This window comes from Tursiops truncatus, chromosome 14 (assembly GCF_011762595.2).
Source record: "Tursiops truncatus isolate mTurTru1 chromosome 14, mTurTru1.mat.Y, whole genome shotgun sequence".
In the NCBI taxonomy this organism is placed as follows: domain Eukaryota; kingdom Metazoa; phylum Chordata; class Mammalia; order Artiodactyla; family Delphinidae; genus Tursiops; species Tursiops truncatus.
The window spans coordinates 27992388-28019713 of NC_047047.1; the positions used below are offsets into that span (position 1 = coordinate 27992388).

General features: G+C 36.9%; 1 protein-coding gene across 11 annotated transcripts in view; it reads left to right on the plus strand.

Annotated features, from left to right (window-relative positions):
• The window catches only part of EXOC6B (exocyst complex component 6B), a 710711-nt gene that overhangs the window by 508610 nt on the left and 174775 nt on the right, over positions 1 to 27326 (plus strand). For 9 of the 11 annotated variants that reach the window (XR_012325649.1, XM_033838288.2, XM_073791255.1 and 6 more), the window contains one exon: positions 7255 to 7396. Coding sequence is in view for 9 of the 11 variants with exons in the window: in XM_033838288.2 (XP_033694179.1) it covers positions 7255 to 7396 (142 nt within the window). In the remaining 2 variants the exon portion in view is untranslated. Of the gene's footprint in view, positions 1 to 7254; positions 7397 to 13532; positions 13580 to 27326 lie in introns of all 11 variants that reach the window. The other 2 variants (XR_012325650.1, XM_033838292.2) reach the window with 1 other exon arrangement.

Consider the following 27326-nt stretch of genomic DNA (forward strand, 5'->3'; position numbering starts at 1 on the left):
GTGCTCTAGGGCCCGCATGCTGCAACTACTGAGCCCACGTGGTGCAACTACTGAAGCCTGTGCTCTACAACAAGAGAAGCCTAGAGTCCATGCTCCACAGCAACAGAAGCCACCACAATGAGAAGCCCGCACAACGCAACGAAGAGGAGCCCTCACTCACCGCAACTAGAGAAAGCCTGCACACAGCAACGAAGACCCAACGCAGCCAAAAATAAATTAAAAAAAAAAAAAAGACTTATAATACCAAGTATAGGAGAAGATATGGAACAACTCTCATACATTGCTGGTGGGAATATGAAATAGTATTATCACTCTGAAATTTTGGCAGTTTCTAATAAAATTAAGCATACAACTACTCTATGATCCAGCAGTTTCAATCCTAGGTATTTTTCCAAGGAAAATAAATAGTTCCACTTAAAGACTATTCATAATAGCACCCAATAGAAATAACCCAAATAGATATCAATAGGAAAAATGAATAAACAAATTGTGATTTATTCATACTTCTCAGCAATAGAAAGGAAGAAACTATGGATACATGCAGCAACATGGATGAATCTCAAAAACATACTGAGCAAAAGAAGCTAAGCATAAAAGAGGACACCACTGTAGGGTTCTTTTTATATGAAGTTCAAGAAAGAGGCAAAACAAATCTATGGGGCTATAAGTCAGAAAAGTTACCTCATGGTGTGGGTGGATCTACTGATTTGAAAGGGGCATGAGGAACTTTCAGGTTTATGGAAATATTTCCTATCTTGATCTGGATGGCAGTTTTATAGGTTTTTACATATGTAAAGGTCATCAAGCTGTATATTCTTAAGAGCTCCATATGTACTGTTTGTAATTATACCTCAATAAAAGCATGCATAGCAAAAAGTGTTTTTAAAAAGATTTCTGTGTTTCTTGAAAAATGACTGAATAAGAAAGCGAAACAAGTGGATAAGTCTGAGAACCAGGTTTATGCCATCTGTTACATCCCTCCTCTGACACCTCCTTCCATCTACATCCTGAGTATATACTTCCAGTTTTCTTTTGATTATGCTTTTTCCTTCGAGCTTCTTAATTTTTTCATGACAAATTAAGTAAGGATTGTTTACCTCTATTTACTTTTTTTTTTTTTTTTTTCGGGTACGCGGGCCTCTCACTGTTGTGGCCTCTCCCGTTGCGGAGCACAGGCTCCGGACACGCAGGCTCAGCGGCCATGGCTCACAGGCCCAGCCGCTCCGCGGCACGTGGGATTTCCCGGACCGGGGCACGAACCCGCATCCCCTGCATCGGCAGGCGGACTCTCAACCACTGCGCCACCAGGGAAGCCCTATTTACTTTTTGTTAGTTTTTCTTATTTTTGATTTATTAGAGGTTCACCATCTCATTGTAGGCTCTACTAAAGTCATCAAATAATACCAAATATCTTGCCCAAGATATATTAACTGTCAGCCTTGGGCTTCATTTTCTTTAGCTGTTAGGGAACATTTGTTTGTCTAAAATAGGGATTTGTGAATCTTTTAATGAGTGGATATTTGTATAAATTCTCTAATTTAAATTTAAGAATGTTCTTTAAGTAGGATTGTAATCCTTCCTAAGACATGGGTACAGTTGTGGGAAAATCAACTTGGAGAGGATATGTGATTTTTAAGGTTGTTTAGGTATAAAGATAAAGTAAGACTTTGTCATAGGGTTTCTGCAGCACATGGGAACCACAGTTCCAAGCATGGGTCCCAGATAACAGGAACATATGGGAAGATCCAGAACTCTATCCTCTGAATGTGGCTTATTTAATGTCCATCCTAAGTAAATAGGAGGCTTAGTACTATGGGAATGAAGTGGCCTCACCCATAGCCATGGGATATTGAGGAAAAAGGAACAAGACAGCTTCCTTGTTCAGTGAAGGAAGGGGCAGGCCAAAGAAACTGTCTACAGTAGTGGTCAGGGTAGAAGGTTAAGGAATTAGAGGTATAGGTACACAGAAAGAACTAGCAATTTATAGGGTGGCTTTACTTTACTTTGAGTAGTTCTTACTTGCCTTGCTAGATCAGTTTCTGTGTCTGAACTTTTCTCTATTTCATGGTGACATAACTCATTAAATAACTAAAGAAAGATAAAATTTGACACACCAAAATGTAAGCAAGGGCGTGTTACTCAGAAAGCAGAGGAGAAATTTGGTGTGAAAAGACAGCTGTCTTTCCTGGCTCTCTTTAAACATTCCTTACTGTGAAACTTGTTAAGATTATCCAGAGAAAGAGAAATTTGGCTTTGGCCCCTTAAGTCATTTAGTTAAGATTCTTGATGATCTGGAACTCAGATCTGACCCCAGTAGGTTGACAGAGAGCTGTGGTTGGAGTCCATTCTAAATATCTGCTGTGAATCCAGCATTCTTCTGATGCTTCCTTAGATGGAGAAGGGAGAAAAAAAAAATGTTTTCTTCTCGTCCTCTTCATTCCCTTACCCAAAGTCGCAAAGCAACAGGACAATGTAGCAACTACCCCAAGGCCTTTTACTGGGAGGCAGGATCAAATGATTGTTAAGAGCCTTTGGAATTTGACAAGGCTGGATTCACATCCTAGGTCCACAACTTATAAGGTATATTCAGATGGCTTAACCTCTCTGTCCTTATCTATAAGTAGAGGGTTAAATACCTCATGGGGTTCTTGTGAGAATTATGCGAGAAAATACTTTCAAAACATTTGGCACATAGTCAATGCTCAATAAATGGAAGCAGCTGCTCTGGTGATGGTGGTAGAGTTTGTGGTGATACTGAGGATGATAATGCTTTCTCTAAGCTCTTCACCTCTGCTCACTTGTATTTAGTACTATGACATAACACTTAGTATTGTGTAATTGAAGTACATAGTAATTGAAAGTAATGAATACTGAGCTTTCTGTATTTTGAAGAAGGAATTTATAAGATTCCTATTTGTCTTAATTGTGTTAAATTGTGCTTTTGTGTAAGAAACAATGGATGATATCTCCCTCTGTGTAGAAGAGAATGAGATACCTCCAAGGCGTAAAGTTGGGCGGCAGTGTGTACCTACTTTGCAGTCTAGAGCTATGCTTCATTTAGATATACCAAAATAAAAATGCAATAGTTTCTTTCCTTGCAAATCATGTACTTTTCAAGGAAACATAAATGCATGAAATGACAGTGCAGTAAATCATCTAGTGCAAAGTTTTATGGTACAAGTTAAGACAGTAAATAGAGAATAGGAGGTAGATGGAATAATTCAAATTAGAAGATATGAATCTGGGTATATTTTTGAAGTAAATGAGTTGATTACCAAAGAGGTACGTGGTGAAAATCAAAAAAGTATTTTCATAGATCTTGACTCATGCCCAGTGATGGTTCTCACTGTGGTCATAAGCCTGACTTTGAATTAACAACATGAATTTAGTCACCAATGTACTCTTCTTCCCTTCCCAAAACTTTTTTTAAAAAGGTATTTTAACAGGCTTGAGAAGTAGTATGAATTATTTAAGTGCTTTGGTAGTTGACTTTCAGTTCATTCAGTTGATATTTATTGGCTGTCTTGGAATACAGAAATATTGTAGCTGCATTAAGAGGCAGTATGATGTTGCCTGTAGAGCTAGTTGTAAGATACTGTGACTCAGATCTCCCTGCATGCCAGGTTCCTCATATGTTCAAAATATGATGATAATACTTAGGTCATTTTTCAGCTTTGGCATTCTGTTTCTATTTCTTGTGTAGTCTCTGTACACTGCGACTATCATAGCTTCATAAGATATAATCTAGTTGTGATTATCACTGATTTGAAACTGTTCCTGGAGGTATACGCAAAGGCGGTTTGGGTCAGTTTAGGCTTTGTTCCAAATTCTTACCCTGTCCTAGAGATTGGCAGTTTGTTCCTAGAAAGAATCTGCTCCATGAAGAGGGTGAAACCACCAATTTTTATTGCTTAGTGTGTTGATAGTTATTGCCTGGGTCTCTGTTTATCCTTTCTTAGAAAATCTATGGATACCATGGTAGTAATGGAAACCAGAAGTGAAAAAGAGAATGGATAGCAGACTGTGAATTAGCAAAGCTCCAAAATGCTTTCTAGAATTAGAAAAATATTTAACAATGAAAATATACATTTCTGCAATTATCACTGTGTTTGGAAATAAAGAATTAGCTTGAGGGGAAGTAGGGTGGAAAATGATTGGAGGACAGTTAAGTAACTCAGTATGTTAGGGTAGTATAACATATGATCATGTATAGGTGCCTTTGGCTCTATTGATTGATATAGATTTGTTTCATGTTAAAGTTAATAAGCTGCTTAATATTTTGAGATGAATAATGAGTCTGAAGTGTCAACTAACTTACACTAAATTACACTTCTAATGAGTGGTAGAGATAAAAATTCAAACTTGGGACTTTCTGACTGTGAGCTATCTTATTTTCATTTTATTAGGCCAGTTTCCTTTCTCCTTGGCAATCTGTTTTGACCACTGGAAACAAGCCTTTCAAATGCTGTCTTCTCAGCCTCCAGCTTAATTGGGCTTTTAGCTCTTTGATTTTTACAACATCTCCATGTTCAGTTTGTTAGGACCTTTAAGTGTTGGCCTTGGCCTAGATAGTTATGCTGGACCACAGTTAAAAAGCATGCCCCAGCAGATACTCAGTATTTGAAGAGTTGGCTCCTGAACTACAACTGTCTTACCTGTTTGGACCTAGTTTTTATGTCTTGGATAACCTGTTAACCCTGTTATTATCTGGATCTGTTTTTCCCCAGCTGTTCCAGTATAAGACAGTATAAAATTTAGTGTTGCTTTTTAGGTGATGAGTTACTGGAAAGATACGGATTTAGGATTGGGTAGAAGTAACAAATAGCTGTATGACTTTGTCTAAATTTCTTAACCTTACGGAGAACCTTCGTTTATTCATCTACAGGAAAGGAATAATACCAACTGCTTGGGTTGATTGTGAGAATTAAGTGAAATAACATAAGATGTCAGCTGCCTAAGTATAGCACATCTTGGGCATATAGTAGTGTCCAAGAGACAGTAGTTTCTTTCCCCTTTTCTCTGCCTTCTGATCTGCAGTGTTGTCTCTGGACATCTGCTCTAGTCTATCCTCATTTCTTCATTGCACTCCCACTCTCACTGTTGAAAAGCCATAGGGCTTCTCACAACTTTGATCTGCCCCCTCTGATTCTTCTCATGGGGCATAGCCTGACAATTATGTTGAACTCTATGGCTCCTTGGTGATACCTGTTCCAGGTCTCCAGTGGGTTTAGTTGAAAGCATGCCATTTAATATGGATTTCTTTTACGTAACTTTTCTCTTTAGGATTCTTTACGCTTCCATTGCCTCGTTTCGACTTGGTCTCTACGGCATTCCCTACTTAAGTATTTCCATTTGTTGTGTTAAATCACCCACAGAGTGTGGGTCTTCAGAACCTACAAACAGAACCATAGAGGAGAAACATTTTTAGAATGTGTAATATAATAGATCATTGTTTATTACTGTTATTTTTATTCTATAAAATATTTTAGTCAAATGAAAATTTAGAAGATATTCAATCTCACAAAATAATCAAAGACAAAAATCATAAAGTATCTCTTGTTTAATTAGTAGAAAAATTTGTAATAGTACTCAGTGCTGGTGATTATGCAATTAAGTGATACTCTAGGAAATATCTAGGGACATTGTAAATCAGAATATACCGTAGGCAAAGCAGTTTATAGTTAGATATTTGGAAATCTGGCTTCCACCTGTGTTCCTCTTCACGTATACACATGTGCATTCTGAATCACAGTACATTGATACCCCTCATTCTAGTAGATTTGAGAAATAATCTTAAAGGAATTATCCAAAGTATATAAAAAGTCATGCAAATTTTAAAATTCATTCTGGTATTATTTGTTATATGTTTTTCCATTTAAAGCCTGCTAACTTTTGTGGAAGGTCCTGACCCAGTGAAACATATGAAAAATATATATATTAAAAAAAAAAAAACTACAGTCAGAATCTGGCATTTTCATGAAGACTGACATTACTCTATGAGCTACTCTGTTTATAAGAGCAAAAGAAAGAAAAGAAAAGAAACAACCTAAATCTCCAACAACAGAAGAATGGACAAATAAATTCTGGTATACTCCTAAAATGGAATACTGTGGAATAATTAAAGGAATAAACTACAACCACATGTATTTCATTTATAAACATTCACATTCATAACATTGAACCAAAAAAGCAAGTTGTAGAAGGACATCCTTTGTAATACAGAAAGTTTCAAATACATAAAATAATAAAAATATTGTTTCTTATTATATACTTGTCATATAGTATTTTTATAATACAAATGGTATACTCAACACAAGAAACGGTCACCTCTGGGGAGAAGGAATAAAATGATTTAAGGAGGTCATATAAGGGCTTTAACTATATTTGTAATGTTTAGTATGTACATAAGTGTTCATCATATAATTCTATATATCTTTCTGAATGACTGAAGTATTTCATGATTTCAAAAAAGAAGGACCCACTGACTAATATGAGGACTCAGACTTTTTCAAACTTATCCTGTTTTTCAGACTAGATGATAACAAAAATAAAATGGGTATATATCTGGGGAAGAAATAGATATATCTTTCATGATGTATAACTCAGACCTGGAACTAAGATATAATTCACTAGTGTAAAGTGAATCTTTTAAAGAAGATGGTAAAATACTAATTTTAATATCAGTATTTAAAAAATTAGCTTAGAGTGCGTGTTCATAAACCTCAGTGTTTATTTTTTAAGAAAACAAAATTTATCCTTTTAATTATTTTTTTCAGAAAACCATTTTGTTTTAAACCATTCTTTTCATTTTATATGTGTTAAATCATAAAGTAGTAAACACTTTGGTTTCAAGATAAGTTAGGAATTGTTTACATTCGCTTTTTAAGAATTATGGTATTTTTAGAAGGGACTCTTTGAAATTTATTCTCTGTGGAAACATTCCTTCTCAGTTTAATTAAGATTTTGAATATTGTTAATCTATTGTTGATTTAGGAAGAAAGCACTTCGTAAATAAATAGCTGGGCTTTATGAATTTTAGCTGAGTGTTATACTGACATGACTGATGGTAATGGAGCTAAATATTTAAGATTTTTGCCATGAGGTCCTATTAATTTCAAAGTTATTTGAATGCAAGGGTTATCATGATGGAGAAAACCTTCAAAGAAATTGCTAATTGAAAAATAAATGATTTTAATTTTCGTTGGAATTTGATTTTAATCCATCAGCCTTATGATTTACATTCTTGTATTTCAGGGAAAGGTGGCCCAGACAGCATGTATGTCAGCTTGCAAGCATTTAGCCACGTCCTTGATGCAACTTTTGCTGGAAGCTGAAGTAAGGCAGCTCACCCTGGGAGCATTACAGCAGTTCAACTTGGATGTCAGAGAATGTGAACGTAAGACAGTAAACCATCTCTTCGCTTATTTGTTTTACCTGCATATTCACCTCTGTGGAAAAAAAAGTTTTAGGTCTGTGGGGTTTTGGTCCTAATGGAGTCAAAGAGTACTAGAAATAAGAGTCTGTCACCAAGCTAATTTGAACACCCAAGAGTGCCTAGGCCCATATGTAGAACAAAGAAGATCCCTGGCATGGAAGTTTGCAGTCTAGAGGGGGATACAAGGCAGACATGCATTTAATACACACCAAAGAAAACCTGATTAGTTCAAAGACTTCAAAGAATGCAGTTCTCAACCATTTCCTTTTTATGTTGTATTTGAAAACTATTTTTTCATCTTATCTGCAAACTCTTCTTAGTCTAAAGAACAAATGGAGTATGCATTTATCAGTCAGAAATGCTTTCTATGACAGGTAGAAACAGAAAACCTTAGAGAGAGTGGTTAAACTAAATAGGTTTTATTTTTCTTAGAGGCAGTGAGTTGCTGTATTAATTTAGTTACTCAGTGATGTCATCAAGGACCCAGGCTCTTTTGTTCCCTCTCTTCTGTCATACTTAGAATTTTCCTCCTCATACATATTATAGTCAGAAGGGACTCACATTCAATGCAGGAGGGAGGTGCCAGCATCACCTGTTTTTTTATTAAAAAAATTAAAATCTTTTCAGTAAACCCCTAACAAACTTCCCTGTGTGTCTCATTGGTCAAAATATAGTTGTGTGGTTGCCTCCAGCTCTCAGGGAGACTGGGAGGTTGAGTATCTGGCAAAGAGAAAGAGGAGCATCATTATTGACATAGTTGATTTATCATGAATTGTCTACTTGGAATTAAACACAAAATCAGGCTCTGGTTAGCAAGAAAGAAGGAACAAATGAAGAGTGTTGTGGTGCTTGTGCCATCAGTGAGAAATGAAAATGAACAAAAATGATATGATTCCTGGAAACTTTTTTCTGATTCTAGGAAAATTAACATAGTGGAAAATTACATGAGTCTGCTAATACTTCTGCCCCACCTTTTAATTTTTTTTACTGTTTATTGGTTTCCCTTGGTTGACTTTTTTTTTTTTTTTTTTTTTCTGGCCACACCACACAGCTTGCAGGATCTTAGTTCTCTGACCAGGGATTGAACCTGGGCCCCCTGCAGTGGAAGCACGGAGTCCTAACCACTGGACTGCCAGGGAATTCTCCTGCTTGGTTGACTTTTGATGGCTGGAAATTAAGGCTTAATTGGCTATACTATTTTTAATTAATTAATTAAGACTTCCAGTTCCAGCCATCACAGAGTGACAGGTATCAAGGTCACCCTTCTGCCATAAACAGCTATAAAACTGGATAAACTGTATGAAACAACTCTTTTCATGCATTAGACAGCAGAGAGCACAAGGCTATGATCCTTCAGAGGGGAAATGTACAAGGTAAGCTTGACATTTACTCTTGTTTTCTGTCTGGGGGCACTATCCAAACACAGCACAGGAAAGTACAGCTCCAATAAAAAGCAGTGTTTTGCACAGAAACCCCCCCCACCCAGGAATTGGCTTATAAGGCTGTTGAGGCAGCTTAGGTTTGTGGAGAAAGGTACCTGAGAGCAAGGAGTTGTTTAAAGAAGTTGCTCCAGAAATCTGCATTGGAGAGCCCTTGAGTCTTTGATCAAAAACCAAGTTGCCATGTGTGGTGTGAAACTCTGGGAGGCTTAGCGGAGAATAGCCACTGAGGATCTATGAGCTGAATAGGAATGCCAGTAGTCACAGAGTGCTAGGAAACACTGGAATTCTGACCAACTAGAGTGCAGAGACCACCTTAACATATTGTGCATTCAGTAATACCCCAGAAGGTTAGGCATTAAGAATGCTATTCAAGCTCTAGAGTAAGAGCTAATCTTGAGCCACCCTAATAAAGTCTAATAAGAAGACTTGACAAGATAAAGGTAATCTGCCAGTAAAATAACTGCCTGCCAAAACACTCAACAATCTTTGAAGGAAGAGGAACGTGAAAAAGTTTTCAGATTCTCAACCGTATAGCATCTACAATTTCACATCAAAAAACTAAAATTCGACATTCAAAAAAGTAGGAAAATATGACCCATAACAGAAGAAAAGAATAAACAATAGAAATAAACCCACTGATTATACAGATGTTAGAAATAGTGGACAGGGCCTTTAAAAAACTGAATATAAATATATTCAATAACTTAAAGGAAAAAATGGATATAATGCATGACTGGAGGAAATTTTTTCCAGGTTTGATTTAAAAAAAGTATTAACTCACTGATTCAAAAAGCTCAACAAATCTTTAGCAAGATAAACATATAGCCACACCCAGGCACATTGTAGTCAGATTGCTAAAAATAACAGCAATAAAAGAGAAAATCTTAATAGCAGAAGAAAAGACACATTATATAATAAAGAGCAATGATAAGAATTACTGCTAATTTCTTATCAGAAACAGTGCAAACCAGAAGGCAGTAGAGGAACATCTTTAAAATTCTGAAAGAAAGAAAAAAAAAAGCCTGTTAACCTTAACCTGAAAACTCTATCTTGTGAAAAATATCCTTCAAACATAAAGGTAAAATATAGACATTTTCAAATAAACAGAAGTTGAGAAAATTTGTCACCAGAAGATCTATACCACAACACATTTAAAAGGTAGTTTTTCACGTTGAAAGGAAATTATACTAGATGTCAACCCAGCTCTACAGTGCAGATTACATTGTTCAAAGATGTCTACCACAATATCTCTTTTCCTAGAACCGGGAAGCCCGGTTTTTCTTTTTTAATTTTATTTTTTATAGAAGTAATACCTGCTCTTTGTGGAAATTTTGGGAGAAAAAAGTAACAAAAAAATTATCTCATCATTCAGAAATAAGTACAATTCCAGGGCTTCTCTGGTGGCGCAGTGGTTGGGAGTCCGCCTGCCATTGCAGAGGACACGGGTTCGAGCCCTAGTCCGGGAAGATCCCACATGCCGCGGAGCAGCTGGGCCCGTGCGCCGCGGCTGCTGAGCCTGCGCTCTAGAGCCGGCGAGCCACAGCTGCTGGGCCCGTGCGCCACAACTGCTGAAGCCCACGCGCCTGAAGCCTGTGCTCCTTAGCAAGAGAGGCCACCGCAGTGAGAGGCCCGTGCACCACAATGAAGAGTAGCCCCCGCTCGCCTCAACTTGAGAGAGCCATCACGCAGCAGTGAGGACCCAACACAGCCAAATAAATAAATTAATTAAATAAATTAATTAATTTAAAAAAAAAAAGAACTGGTATCTGAGATTTAAAAAAAAAGAAATAAGTACAATTACAGGGATTACATCCAGACATGATAACATCCAACAGCCACAGAATTGTTTCTAGAAGCCATCCACTGGATTCTTTGCATCTAGTTAACCAGAATTGTTTTACGTGGCTCTGTCTTAACCAATTACTTCCCAGGAGAATGAAAACATAATGGTTGGCTAAACCAGTCAAGATTGATTCTTAATGTTGAATACAAAGTCATCATTTTCCGAGTCTTGAGGAATAGTAGAACCTCATTTTGATATAAATAAAAGGGAGAAAAAGGCTTTGGGGTAGGTGACCAACCATTACCAATGGTTGAACGGCAAAGCCTGATGATAACTCAATCAAAGTGACTGCATTTTTGATAGAGCTAAAAGGTAAAGAGGGATGGAGGGTAATAAGCTAAAATATATGAGCCTTGAGGAAGAGGAGTAATGGTCTGAGAGAAGCACCAATGAATAAGGAAAATGCCCATCTTATAGCCTGATTCTGAAGTACATTTTTTGTAGAAGAATGAACAGCTTCTACTTTAGAGAACTATAGGCGAATTGGTATCCTTAGCAGAGAGCCAGCTTTCAGTTGACTAAGAGGTAGAGAGATCATTTAATGAAAAGGTGGAAACTATGAAAATAGTTTGTTAACTATGGCAGAGGGTTTCCAGAGAGCCAGTGTCTTGCCTGAAAAGCCATTCAATATTTGTAATAGCCTTTCAGACTTAGGATCAGCTTGACACTAACATTTGTGAGGCATGGCAGTGTCTCTAATAACCATATTACCACTGAAATTTTTTCCCCATATATTTAGAGCCACTAAGGTTCATTGATTTAGAATTGAATGTTTCATTTCTGATTGGCATTAATTTGTCTGTCAAAAAACTTTCCATGGACATTTATTTTAATTTAAAAGAAAGAATTCTATGTCTTTTGCTATACCATCCCCCTCATTTTCTTCTTTACATGCTCAGTGGTCTATAAAAAATCTTAAAGAAATGATACATAAGATTCGCATAACTATACAGAGGCGTATAAAAGCAGCCCCAAATGACAAGATAATTAACACTTACATCTTTCTACCCAGTGGTGTGTACGTGAGGTATTTTTGCTATTGTCTGTGAGTCATTGGAAGAACTGTGTATAGGTCCTGAAAGAAATAAAACTTTGGACAAGATAGAATGTGAATGTATCTTGAGTGTTTGACTCTGAGGCCTGGGCTGCCGCTTTGTTAGATCCCAAATACATACAGGAATTATATGCATGCAAGCCTGAGATATTCAGCTAGTATAGTGTAGTCATTAAGAACACAGATTTGAGAGTCAGCTCAGTCAGATGTTCAAGTCACCACTTCTTTTTAGTGTGACCATATATAAATTATTTAACCTCTCACAGCCCCATTTATGAAATAGGAATAATAATAGAACCTCATATCACAGGAATGGGGTCAGAATTAAATGAGATAATGCATAAAAGGGTTTATTTCATGGCTGGCAAAACATTAAATATGCAATAAGGAGTAGCTTCTCCTGTTATCATTATCAGCAGCAGTAACAACAGCAGTAATAAATATACAGCAACTCTCAGAAGGTCTTTTGCAGACCACGCAGACCTTTGTCTGTAGTTTGTGAATCAGTTAGGTTTGGAGATGCCCTTTTATTCAATGTAAGTTTTGCTTTTTGTAGTTATCTGTCGAACTTCTGTAGTTGTTCTGAAAGTTACCATCCAGAACTGATGATTTTCTAATTCTCAGCCTATGCTTTTGCAAGAAATCAATTAGTTGGCTCAGATGTTTACTAGAGATGGTAACTACTGCTTTGGATACCACTATCTAATAGGAGTGTTGTTGATTCTTACTGACAGGCTAATCAAACCAAGTACCTTTATGGTGAAGATTATTAGGATTTAGGAGATGTGAAGAAAATATTCCTTTCCCTTTAAAAATTGACAGTGACCTCTGGGTATTTCTGCTCTGTATGAATTTCATCTTGTATCTCCATATGTTCGGAAACTGGATTTTAAATACTAGCAGGTCTTGATGACCTAATACTTACCTCCTTGATCAGACCTGGGCTACTGTAGCATTCATGTACTAGGATGTTCAGTCTGTGTCTGGATTTGGAATTTCCAAACCTTTTTCTTTGTATATTCTAAAGATAAGGAGGTCTAGGTTCATATTCCAGCTCACCTACTTGTTAACGGCGCTTATTCAGTAATCTGTTCATTTATTCAGCAAATATATGTGGAGCCCTTACCCCTACTTTGCATGATACTACATGCAAAGTACCATGCTGGAAGCTTGAAAAAAAATGGGAAACCATTGGTGTTAAATAGGAGAGTGACTTGATTAGATTTGTGCTTTTGGAAGGAACTCTGCAATTTATCAGGGGCCTCAGAGATCAGTTATAAGGCTGTTGCAGTAATCCATGATGGAGATGATTTGGAAGCTTCAGCATATTTATGCATCATAATTCAAGCCATTGGAGTGAATAAATCAACTCATCTACCCTCCCTGAGTCCATCAGTAAACTAGAAATATTAATCCCTGCTATAGTTTTCTCACAGTATTGTTATGAAGTCAAATAAGATACTACGCATAAAATCATTTGTCAACAGCCATGGAAATTTTATTTATTACAGTTTTCACTTCTTTATGCATATGCTTTCATGTGTTTTTGTCTTGTTTTCTTTCCCACTTCCATTGTTATATGGTTTATAATGTTAAATATTTCAGTTTTTAGTTGTCTGCTCAGGTTCCTATATTATTCAAAAGATTGGCATATTTAAAATATAATATAATTAATCCAAATCCAGGGGACATTTGGTTGTGAGGAAATGAAGCAGCAATTGCATCTTTTAAAATTTAGTGTAATCCATCTTTTCGCAGGGCCCATCGCCTTTTGCACAGAATAGACCGAGTCCCTGTACAGAAAGGTAATAGAATGCATCTTGGCAAATTCTCAGTTCTTTGATGGTCAAGTTAATATGAGCTTGGGAACAAGGACTCCAAAGCCTTCCATTTCACCCTTCTTACCATAATAGCCCTTACTTTACAGGTCAGGAAACCAATGTGGAGAATCTGCCTAAGCTCAGGATTTAATGAAACAACTTTAGAGTAGATTCATGATCTCACTGAGCCTACTATGATATAAAATATTAGCAGAACACCATTTGTCACTTAATTCCATAGACCCCACTCTAACTGAAAGATCAGATTGCTTTCTGCATCCCTAGAGAAGTAGTTTTAGCTCAAGGCTAAAAAAAAAAAAAGTCAGGATCTAATAGTCCAGGACTGAGAAGTTTGAATTTTCCAACTCTTAGTATATATTCACTAAAAAAAAATGGCTGCAAGTTCCCTTGTGTGGTATAGCAGGCTCTCCTCTGACTCAGGTGTGAGATGTTTTAGCAAATCTTAATCGGGCAAACCTTAATAGGCTTGCTTATGATTTTGCACTGGGGCTTCTGAACTAAGGAATCTTTGTAAAGCGATCTCTCTGAACCTTAAGTACCAGGCCCAAACACCTGCCATTTGGGGGTAACTGTATTCACTTATTTTTATTTTCTCCATTACTTGATCCCAGCTATCTTTGACTCTCCACGTCCATATAGTTAATTATCCACCATTGGTCATTCCCCACAAGAGTCTGTCTTAAGCCTTCAGGCATTCCTTTACCAATCTCTTCCTGATGTGAGGGAGACAGAAGAGAAGTGAGTCCTCAGGACCCTGGTCAGAAGCGTAAGGGAAGCAAATGTGACAGGTCTTACTATCATTCTTCTCTTGCAGCCTTTGAAGTTTACATTTTGCAAAAGGAGTTTTGGTCCTTAATAACTAAGCCAGTACTAAACCCAAACTGCATCAGCCTACCAAACAAACTGTTAAAGTGACTACCAGCTCGTACATTAAATCAAGCCTCTCCGATAAGATGCCCAATAGTAATTAATTTGTCATTCAAAATTATGTTTAGTCATCCTTGAATAACTAGTACAAAATGCGTACCCACACAGGTTTGTTTGGTCTTTTTTCCTGCAATTCCTTAGAAAACTCTTACATTCCCTTCTGAGTATAATTCTTTTCTCCCCTACTCTTATTTTGCTATCACCCTTGAGCCCATGTTGTGTTTAGGTCCTAGTCACAGGACAAGATTCAATAAGGGATAGAGCAGAGCAGAGTGCTACCCTTCTCTGGCAAGGGAGATACAATAGAAAGCATTCTGGAGAAGGCTGAGGGATCAAGCTTTCACAGTTTCGCTTAGCACCCTTGCATTTATCAAGGAAATATGGTAAAAGTATGAAGACAGCTGGTGTATCAGTTCATAGATCAGTTTGTGCTCTTGATTTTCAGCTCACCCAGCTATCCAGCTGCAGACAGAAGGGGATTATTATAGTAGTGCCTCATGATGGTTCTGTGTTTTCTTGGATTTTTGAGCTATGCATTCTAGCAAGGACCAGAGTGCCCCATTTTCATTGTAAGTTGCCCAGTGTTATTAAAAGCTTTCACATGAAAGCTTTCCATATTCTTCAGTTTCTTTAAATTGAGCAATGGCAGGACAACCTAGTCCTCCAAAGCTTCACCCTCAATGGGAACTTGTTCCCAGGTGACATAAGATAATACCTTAATTATGAGCTTGGCTGCCACATTCCACTGACTGTTGACTTCTCATCCTGGGAAATGAAATGATGTCTTAATGCCCTTTTCCCTGCCATCACCTGTTAACGAGTTCCAAATATTCTGCATTTTCTCTGAAGTCTTTGTTTTGCCAGCTCAATCCATAATAATCTGTCTTAATTAAATTAAGTTTATTTGCAAGGAACAAAAATTTATTCAAAACAGTTCAAGAAAAGAGGAGGGCTTATTTTGAATATATGGATTTCATAGGATCCAAGAAAAAGGTAAACAGCAGATCATGTCTGCACACTCCTGTCTCCTTAGCCTCTAGCACAGTGCCTGACATATGGTACTTGCTTAATAAATATTTGTTGAATGAATAAAAATGACTCAATTAGCAACTACCTAAGTTTCTGGATCTTTTTGGTCAGCTCTGAAGATGGAAGGGAGTAGAAGTAGGAAGTGGCTTGGGATGGAAGTCATGTGATATGAATAGCAAGGATGTAGTTGGAATCCTAAGGAATACTCTCTTAGGAGGATGTACAATTGGCAACTTGAGTACACATATCCTACCACCAACTTCTATGGATTATCAAGCCGTTCTTGCCACCAACAGTCAATTCTCAATATATCATCTGTATAATATATAATAATTAAAATCAGAGGTAATAAAAACAGATTGACCTTTGAAACCAATCTGTTTCTATCATCTCTGATTTTTGTTATCATATATTATATTTAGTAGTTTGGGCATACTTTATTCCTCTTCTTAACCGTATCTTTATTTATAAAATGAAGTTACAATTATACTATTTCACAGACTTGTTGAGATGATTAAGTAACACATAACAAATGCTCAGTAACTGCTAGCTGCCATCCTCATTGTCAAGTGTCATCATCATCATCAGAAAGAGTACTAAGCTGGAAGGAAAGCTGTTTTGCCGCCAAGTTTTGCCACCAACTTGCTGTGTGATCTTAGGAATTCATTAAACCTGTTTGGGCTTTGGGCTTCTCATTTATAATATGGGAACACTTGGCTAGATGATTTCTGAGTTTCCATTTAGTTCTAAGACATTACAGTTTATCATGGGAGGGAAGATTGTGTGGATATTTTCATGTGTATGGAAAGTTGTTTTAAAAATTAAATGAGATAATGCATATGAAATGCTTTACAGATCCTAATACACATATATTTGTAACCACTAGTAAATATTAAGTATGTTTATTATAGTTTTAATTATAGTTATTATGATAACATGTTCATCAGAGACTTAGAATATATGGAAGCAGAAAGCAGGCTTTGAGTGATTACCATCAGGAGCTCATAAATTTAATGACCATTGGAATAGGGTCAGTAATTTTTTTTCTCAAAGAAACTTTCTCTATAATTGTTCTCAGAGTCTGCTTTATGGTACTTACTTTTGGATAATATTAGTTTAGGAAGAAAGCAAGCTGTCTAGTGAAGACCTAAAGCACTATAGTATCCTGTAGAAATGTCAGTGTGGTTGTGGATAAGATCAGGGTTGCCATGATGAAACGTGTTACTTAAGCAGTCCTGAATTTCAGAAGAGTCTAAAGAGTATGAATACATTTCTTTTGGAAACTTAGTTATTAGGACATGAGTACTAATATAATACTGATATGACAGATAGATTTAAAGAAGACAAGTTGGCTTTCTGTGAGATATACTTCAATCTTAGAAATGTTAAATTGTTGTAGCAACTGGTATCATTACATACTGTGGGACTCTTGTGAAAAGTTTTGAATTTAAATACTTCCTTTCCAATTAAAGTATATATTTTATATTTTATCAGAATAACACTTTTCAAATTGTATCTTAATTATCTTAATTGTACCTCTGCAAGTCTTAAAAAGAGAGCCATTTTAAGAATATAGGGTTTGAAGAGAGACAAATGGAAAAAGTTGGAGCCCAGTAAAATTTTAAACCTCATCTCCTAGGTTATATCAAAATAACAGATGCCTCCTTCGTTTGAGGATATGTAATTCCTGAAGATGCAAATTTCCTGTTGTAGACTACTCAAGGACATTTTGTGTGTTTCAGTATCATTGATTTCAGATCCCTTAGCTTCTATCCTCAGCCTCATCTTTCTGAATTATAATTTTAAAACAAGCTTTCCTGTTCTGCCTTCTTCCATCTGAGAAACATTAAGGTAAAAAGATTGATGATAGACTTGGAGTTTGTATGCAGAAAAATAAACTTGCTTCCTATAATTTGCAGTGTTCTGCACATGTGAAAATCTAAGGATAATTAGTTATTGTTGCTTTAATGTGATGGAGACGATAACTTGTTCTATGAGACAAGCTCTATGGCTAATGAATTTTGTCTTTTGGTTGATTGACTGGTTAATGGAATCAGAAAAAATATTTTTTGTTTCTTCTTTACAAAAATGCTTTCATTCTCTATTCTCTAAATGGATATAGGGATTTGGGTAGCCAGTCTTTGTTAGAGCACATCCTTCTTTATTTATTTTATCATTTGTTTTCCCCTTTTCTCAGTTATGTTCTGTATTCTTGTTTCTAATTCTCATTTTGATTCAGTATTTGCAGTGAAACTTACAAATTTGGAAGGGAGAATCATTAAGTTGGCAATTATATATGTATATATATTATATATAGTTATGGTTATCAACATTTCATTCATTCTCTTCATTCCTTGTTTTCTCTGCAAGACCTGGAACACTGTAGATATTCTATACAAGAAACCAGATTTAAAACTCAAGTGCAGTGGGAATTTGTAGGATGAAAATAGAGGCCATAGTCTGGTACTTTCTCAGACACACAGCTCTCAGTCAATCTATGCAAAAGCTTCCCCAGATACTTATGGACTGTATGGCTTTGTCTCTCTCCCACTTCCCAGGCCCTTACCCGTTCTTTTTAAAAGCAGGATTGAGCTTGGATTCTCAGCTCTAAAATGGTGTGGGAAGAGCACAAACTGCAAATATCTTCCTTCTGTCAAAAACAGGCAGTAGTTGTCATCCTAGGTGCTATGCTATTATGCTATGTTATTATGATGTGCCTTTCTTAGCCATGAAAAACCCAAACAGAGGGCTTCCCTGCCATTTAAATGGCCATGTCACTTCTCTTTGACTGTGGATGATGGACCCTGTACCCTCCGGAAGGACTTTTCTCAGACATGGATCAGTGAGTAGTGCCCACTCAGCAGTTATTTTGGTCTTTGAGCTGAAGTTCCTTGAATTCCAGGAGATAAGGCAGTCATTGTCTCTCTGAACCCATTGCCAGACACCCAGTCATTTGATAGTAGGTGCTGCCAACCTGAGCAGTGAAGGCGGGCAACCTGCTCTTCCTCACCATGGCCTAAGATGCCATCCTTGTCAAGCGAATGGAGATGGATCATGCTGCTCTAACCTTGTTATATATCACTGTCAAACCCTGCTCTTGGCTTCCAGAGATTGGCCAACAGAGACAAAGTACTTTTTCTGGTAGCAAATGTTACCTTGGATTGTTTGTGAGGCATTTAAGTGATGAGGAAGTACAAAGGACCTGCTACATGAAGAATCATAATACCCAGTTAAGCTTCTTTATCTGAGGCAAACCTCCCAATACCCTAAATTCTGTTTGGCTCTTTGGTAAATGCGGTACTTATCCCAGCTCTAAATAAGGACAGTGGCTGATTCCTCTTAGAAACTGTTTAGATTTTTCTTTGAGACCTTACACACTTTGGAAGTTTCAGGGACTAGAAAGATTAAGAAATGCCATTTCAAAGAAGAAAAAGTTTAAAAATATATTGTGGTTATTGCTGTTTTCCTATTACTTAAGCCTGGTTCCAGACTTGGTAAAAAGACTTTCCCTAAAGTTAAAGGAGTATGTTATAACAATTTCATAATCTCCGAAGCCTTTTTACTATTCCTTTATTAGAAACTTTATAAAACAATTATTTAAAAATTTTCATTAATCCTCATGATTTGCTTGAAAACACCCAGAAGCATTTTCATGGAGAAATGAGCCCATTGAAACAATAGCTTGTCTTAATCATTGCAAACCAGAGACCTTACCTCACCATTAGCACCAGAGCAACGTATGGCCATCTCTTTCTGCTATATCAGCTAGCTACAAACATCACCTCAGCTGAAAATTATTTCTTTAGCACCGCTACCTCATTCCATCAAGCCATTTGCACCTCCCTTTTACTCACATAGGCTAAAATCCTAATGTTTGTAGTAAGCCAGACTCTCCCAGGAATATCTGATGCATTCACTGCTCTTGTCTCAAGGTGTTTACACTGGGACATTTTATACATTTTATATTTTCTTTGGCCCTCACTTCATGTCTTTGGGGCTGAGGCCAGTAAACTATTTATTTTAACTGGGCCATTTTATAAGGTGTAAACCAGGAAATCATATTAAATACCATGTCTATTTAAAAATTATTATAATAGTTGAAAGTTGACAGACTTCTACTCAAGCCTACAAGAAATTCCTGTAACATTCTAGCCATCTGCTGCCTTTAGGTGGAAACAGTACCTTATACATCTTAAAAAACTGACTAAAGTCCTAATTTTTATGAGACATTTTAAAAGAAATAAATTTCAGTCCTTTCCACTATTACCTGCTCTAGTATTTCAGCAGTTAACAAATTCTGATTTGAGTTCTGTTGTTTTAATTAAATCATCTATGTAGTCTACTTTTTCTATTACAAATGTTAGAAATTTATCCTTTCTCTCTTCCTCCCTTTTATGTGCGTGTGTGTGTGTGTGTGTGTGTGTGTGTGTGTGTGTGAGAGAGAGAGAGAGAGAGAGAGAGAGAGAGAGAGAGAGAGAGAGAGGCACCACAAAATCCCCTTAGCATTCCCAATTTCATGTTTCTAAGACTGGAATTTAGAAAACGTGAAGAAAATATCATTGCCAACACTTCCATTTAGAAAAGCTGAAGTCTTCAGAAACTAGTGAGTCAATTTATAGAATTTTTAAAGTCTTACCTATAATGTTCTATAATGATGGTTGATCTATATTTTACTTCTATATTCTACTCCTTTCCTGGGAGGAGAAGGTGGTTTATGGTAGGGTCTCTGGTAGGATAATGTACACTTGTATGGGTGAATTGAGGCCTTTGTCTTTGATCACTAAGTAGCTGTGAATTTGGACAACACACTTAAAAATCTTTCAAAATCTTTTTACCCATTTGTTATATGTGAGTGGTTTGGACTAGGGTATCCCATTGGACTGCATGGCTAGGGATTAGCCATTCGAGTACGATGAGGTAGGCTGGGAAGGGTGTTCTGACAAAAGCAAGTATTTGTATAAATTCTGGGAGGAAATAAAGAACATGGCATATTAGGGAACTAAAACTAGTTCATTATGACTAGAGAATAGGGTGAAATGAAGTGGGGTAGCCAGAAGGAAATGTGGAGACATAATCATTGTTAGTGGATCCAAAGCAGATTTTAGAGAGAGTACTTTTAATGGAAGTAGGGTGATAGACCAGACTGCTGAGAGTTGAAGGATGAATGGAAGATAAAGAAGCTGAATCAGTGCTTGTAAAAGACTCAGAAATTGACATGGAAAGAGAGGAAAGAAAAGGTTGTTTATTTAGTTGCCTCTCTTAAGCCTAATAATTGGGACTGTTTAATTATAAATAACACCAAATATTTTATATAATGTAACCAAGAATAGGAGAAAAATAACACTTTATTTTCTTTGTGGGTGTCAGTAAAATTTGCCTGGTAATCTTTCTCTTCTTTTTGTCTTTTTCTGCCCTTTCTTCCTGAATGATGTGCCTTTCTGAAGAAATTCAAGGCTCCTCAGTTTTTCACCACATCCCAGCAGTCACATGGCTTAAGGCCTGCCCTTCCCCTCTGACTCACAGGAATCTCTTTGTCAGCTGTCTGCCTGTCAATGGATGGAAACAAGGTGTAGCATCAGCCCCTGCCCAGGCAATTAACCAGGGGAAAGGATGAGGTTCTGTACTCTTCTGTAGAAAAGCATTTTTGAGGGCTTTTAAACATTTTAAAGACAGGAGTGCTTTTAATACTTGAGATGCTCATTTATCTCCTATACTTCCTAGTAGTTAAGATATTCCTTTAAAAGCACCCGTTTATCATGGAAAGAAGTTGCTTAGGTACCTTAAGAAACAACTATTTTCATTTCCTTTTTCTCCAACTAACCTAAATTCTCTTAAAACACTAATCTCCCCCTCTCTTACCAGTGCCTAGGAGTTAAAAATGCCTAATGCTTCCTCTAGCGTTCCTGTTGTGTCTGCAGTCAATTCCCTGATCTTGTAACTACCAGCTTAAGGTCTCGGGTTTCACTGACAGAGATTCTCTTTTTCTCCTTCTTTTGTTTTTGTTTGTTTTAGGGGAAAAAAAGAAAAGGAAAACACACCCCAAACTGAGCTCTTAGTGGCAAAGTTTATATTCTCTACTAAGATAGATCTTGACCTCTGAAAATAAATTCATTAGTCTGTGTAACCATAATGGCAGACCAGTATTTATGTTCATATTGATCTTTCACAAACATTTAACATGGATGTTGACCATTGTTTTAATACTTTACATTATAATTCCATTGAGGGGGTGGAATTCCCAACTAATACTAGAATAATTATATGAAGCAAAGCTAGAGAATATAGAAAATATCTTTCTCTGGGCAAGATATGCAGAACTTTTTATTTTGCCATATCAAAAATGATCTCTTGGGGCTTCCCTGGTGGCACAGTGGTTGAGAATCTGCCTGCCAATGCAGGGGACACGGGTTCGAGCCCTGGTCTGGGAAGATCCCACATGCCACGGAGCAGCTGGGCCCGTGAGCCACAATTACTGAGCCTGCGCGTCTGGAACCTGTGCTCCGCAACAAGAGGCCATGATAGTGAGAGGCCCGCGCACCACGCGATGAAGAGCGGCCCCCGCTTGCCACAACTAGAGAAAGTCCTCGCACAGAAACAAAGACCCAACACAGCCATAAATTAATTAATTAATTAATTTTTAAAAAATGATCTCTCATAATGAAGACTTGCTTTAGTGTAATATCTTTAAATTTTTTGATTCATTGAAGAAGTGACCATGTAGGCAAAAAAAAAGCATAGTATTATTTTATTGTATCCAATTCCAGTAAATTTCACATTACTTATGCTGGGACACATCTGGCTATAACCTAGATATTAAAATGGACTCAATATCAAGTTGTAATGTGCTTGATCTGGATTGGACCTTGTGTTCCAACAACAGTTTTCCAACACCAATTGGGTGTTCTACAATTTAATCCAGTTCTAACACTAACTACCTGGAGTTAGTGCAGACTCCACAGGGTAAGGGGTCAGTCCCTCAAGACTGCCCCTCTTCAGGCATCAGCCACAAGTCACAGGTGACCTCAAGCCACCCGTACTTCTTCCTAGCTGACTACAGATTTGGGGCTCATCACATCTCCTTTCAGTTCAGTAATTCACTAGAAAAACTCACATAACTCACCAAAAATGCTGTACTTATGATTACAGTTTTATTATAAAGGCGGTAAGTCAGCAACAGCCAAATGGAAGAGATGCATAGGACAGGATCCTAGGGAGGAGGGGGCAGAACAGAGTTTCCATGACCTGTCCTTAGGATTCCAGGCATGTCAACCTTCCAGCACATCAGCATGTTCACCCATCAGGAATTCCTGATCCACTGAGCTTCAGTGTCCAGAGTTTTTATATGGGGGTTTCATTACATAGGCATGATTGAATAAATAATTGGCCACATGATTGAAATCAATCACCTTCCCCTCCCCTCCCTGGAGACTGGGGGTGGGGCTTAAAGTTTCAAACCTCTAGTCACAGGCTTGGTCTTTCTGGCTTGTCCAGCCCCTCCATTAAAACTACCAAGGGGCCCACAGGAGTCATTTCAGCATAAACTTAGGTATGGTCAAAAGGAGCTGATTGTGAATTGCTCAGGAACTTTCCTATTGCTCAGGACCTTTCAAGGGTATTTGAAACTCTGTGTCAGGAACTGGGACCAAAGACCAGATATATTCCTTGTTATACAATAGACCTCAAGAGTATATTTGATTCAGTCGCATAGCTTTAAGCAAGTGAAATATTATTAATTTCATTTTACGGAGGAGACATCTGGCACTAAAAACTTATGTGATTGGCACAAGGTCACATAAGTAAATTCTAGAAAGGATTGGAATCCCAGTTACCTTAGCTAGTATATCCATTTTCTGTGGACATCCATCAGCTTAGACTATGAGACTCAGTTTTCCTGGCAAATTGTGAGACTATCCATGATATGTATACCAAAGAAGCATTAACTATCTGCTTTCAGTTTAGAAAGAATCATAATTGACTTTTTAAAAAATCTAGCTCTTTTAGCTTGGGAAACATCCTATGTGGAACCTACCTTAATCATTTCTCTTTAAGTGTTTTTCATAGCTTTGTGTGACATACCTCCACCCTGTTCAAGAGCGCTGACAGTGTCTTGATACTTTTCCTTTTAATGAGTCAGCATTTGTTTTGTATTGTATACTTACAAAACATTTTGCAGTTATAGATCAGGATTGCTACTGGTATCACTTGCTGGGGAAATGGAGGACCCAAGAGCTTTGTCCAGAAACATATGCTGCTCAACTATTATTATTTTTTTTTAATTATGCCCGAATCATTCCAAAAATGATTTGAGACCAGTTTCAGTAGGATAAGTTGAAAAAAATAATAAATTAGATATAAGAAAAGAAAATGGGATGAAGAGAAGAAAGGTGAGAATACTAGCATAAGAATTAATAGAGAGGTAATATAAAAATTTATTGACAGGCACAGTGAAGAGCATACAAAGTATATAGCTCTCTCAGAGGTTGACCTATTTTTAAAATATGGGCTGCATAGAAGACATTGTGTAGTGTCAGGAATATTTGCTTCAATACTAATTTCATAGCCAATGTAAAAATGGAATTCATATTGTTATGAATTTGGGGAGTGCTCTTTCCTTGTCATTTCAAAGTCTGAAATCATTCTTTGCACATTTCATTTTAGTTTTCATTCTTTACAGTCAACATCATCTAAAGCTGTGCTGTCCAGTACTATAGTTACCAGCCACAAGTGGCTATTGGAGCATTTGACATGCAGCTCAGAAATGAGTTGTGCTCTAAGTGTAAAATACATCCTGGATTTTGAAAAAACCTCATGAAAAATTTTTAAAATACTAATTTTATGTTGAAATTAATATATTTTAGGTATATTGGGTAAAACAAGGTATAATATTATTAATTCTAAAATTAATTTTTGTTTTCTTAACCTGTGTACTAAAAATTCTGAAATTACACATGCAGCTCACACTTCTATTTGGACAGTGCTTTTCTAGAGAATTGATTTTCACCGTTATGTTAAATGCCCTACAGAATCCTTCTCAATGTAAAATTTCAGATAGCTTAGCTCTGAGTCTATGTTCATACAGCAGAATAATCAGTGCTGAACAAACACACGGATAAGATTAAGTCATTGAAAGCAGAGTAAAAATATCAAGGATACAAAGTTACTACTTCAGAACACAAGTCTTTCTCATCTCTCAGGAAACCCACGCCTTTCATGGCAGATCCTCAGTTTTCTTAGAGATGCACAGAAGCACTGCTGATTGCTAATTGGGAGAGGCTTCTTTTCACTATACTTTTAAAAGATCTATTATGAAATTGGCCCTTATTTTGCAAAATTGCAAAGCATTTGGGAACTTCAGAGGAATAATGTGGCTTTACACAGATCTATATATTTTTATGATTTTATTCTCTAAATGAAAAAGATATAGATACATACATATATACATATATGTGTGTGTGTGTGTGTATATATATATATATATATACATATATATGGAACATGTAGAGTGAATATTTGCTTTTAGACATTCTAGATCAGGGATGCATATTGAAATAATAGAAAGACAGAGGGATTAGGTTCTATCTGGTTCACTGACTTACCTTTTTTGCTTTTTAATTTTTTCTTCTGTAAACGTCCTCAGTAATTACAAATGCTCCTTTCAGCTTTAGGATTCTAGGTTGTAAACGCAAGTGCTAGGACATCTTGTGCTATGTTTTTGGTGATTATTTGTGGAATATTAAGGGAAAGTCCAGTGCCATGTGGCATGACATTGTTCTGCCACTTGTTATGGTCTTGGCTTTCCTTAACCTTCTTCCTCTGCAGTGCAAAAGATACTCTGTTTAATTTGGTGAATACAGCTAAAGTATTCTTATCCACCATTTAAAATATTATTTCCTTAAACAAAGAACAGTACCCAGTGGCCTCCTGGACTCCATGACATGGTAGGAATTTATGTCATCTCCTTCTTTTAAATCTCGAATAAAATTGTTTTCTAATTTGCTTTGCTAGATTCAACCAATTAATTTCATTAAACTGTTTACAGATTTTTCTTATATGTTAGGTACGCTAGGCAAGGCATAGAAATCAGCTTCTCGAATTTTCTAGGTTTATTCCACATAAGACAGCTACTCTCTCCAGGGGAATGTATATTGTCATTGACACCAGTCACTGCCAGTACCTGAACCCTCATTTCCTCTCAGTGGTACAGTATAAAGGACAGCCAGATGGAGACTGATTGGCTTATTTACTCAGCATCATCATGAAAGTTCTTCATGCTTGTGGCCATTTCCTAGCTTGTAGGGGATTAATCCCTTACTAATTAAAAAGCTATGTCTATCTGTCCTAGTTTTCAGTTGTCTTTTAGAGCAAAAGGAGTTAGGAGAATTAAACTTTGAAAACAATTTATAAATCTGTTTAGAGTACTGGTTTGGCATTTGCTATCAGACTTTGTTATTATCAGTTTTAATCATATTTCTCACACGGAAACTCAGAATAGGTTAGTTAGACTGGACTTTTCTCTGCCCTTCTTGAGGTAGGAGATCTAGTGAGTTACCTATTTAAAATATGTAAAAACAAAGAAAAATTTACATCACAGAATTGTACCCTAGATAATTAAAGGTAACTATTTTTTTTTTAAGGTAACTATTTTTTATGATCACGTGTTCATACAAGTAAACTTATACAAGTATAGTCAGCTGAATCTCCAAGGAACTTTTCCCTCCCACCAGTCCTCCCTCCCTTTTTCTGTCTCCTTGATAGCTCTCTCCTTAGTACTTACTTCCTTATGTTCTGGCTGACCTTTCTCTGACCAGCAGGGCCTCGAGTGAAGTCCCTGTGGAGTCCATCAACTCTTCTCTTTAATTAGCTTAGTGGAGCCACTGTGAAGTGATGCAAGAAGGTTTTAGCTTCCCCGGAGCCACACTTTGTAGTCTAGCATACTCCTTATCTGTTGCTCCAGGGACCCAGATACCAGGAAACCATTATATTAATACAGCAACAGCAGCTCTTACTTTTTTAATCCCACAAAAACCACATGTGACCTGACATGATCTTAAGATATAAACAAGTACCCAACATACTTTGGGCTCCAGAGTACTGACTTTTCTTTCTTACCTGACATTTTGGCCAAAAACCAAACCCTTAATCCATTCAGTGAAGGCTGGTGATGCTATCTTGTCCACTGTCTGACCTGGAACTTCACTGGGAGCAATAGTATATGATACTAACCAGGAACCTGGTTAAAATTTTGCCCACTACCTTTTCAACTTTCTCTTATTTGAGCAAATTAGCTTTTCCTCTAAGAATTGCTATTTTACCTATTTCCCAGATATTGTACTAGTTTTGATTTTCTGAAATAAATTTTACCTTGCTCATCTCCTTTGAAAATTATTCTTGTTCTATGGACAATTTGCAAAGATTCAGAAGAATTACTTTTATATTCTGTTTCCAACAGCTTGCTTTTGATAAATTCTCAAATGTCCTGTCTAGATATACAGATTACAGACTCAGGCAGTCATTTTTTTTTTTGAGAGTTATGTTTTATTTGGTGACCTTACTGAGAACTAAAGCCCGGGAGACACCTCTCAGATAGAACTGTTCCAAAGAGGTAAAGGGAGGAGTCAGGGCATATAGGAGTTTTTGCTGGAAACAAACAAACAAACATGGAGTCAAACATCAATAGATTATAGCTAATCACAAAAAGCAAACATCTCAAATTAATGATTTTAGTGCTTCTCTATGTATGGAAAGATGCAAGAGT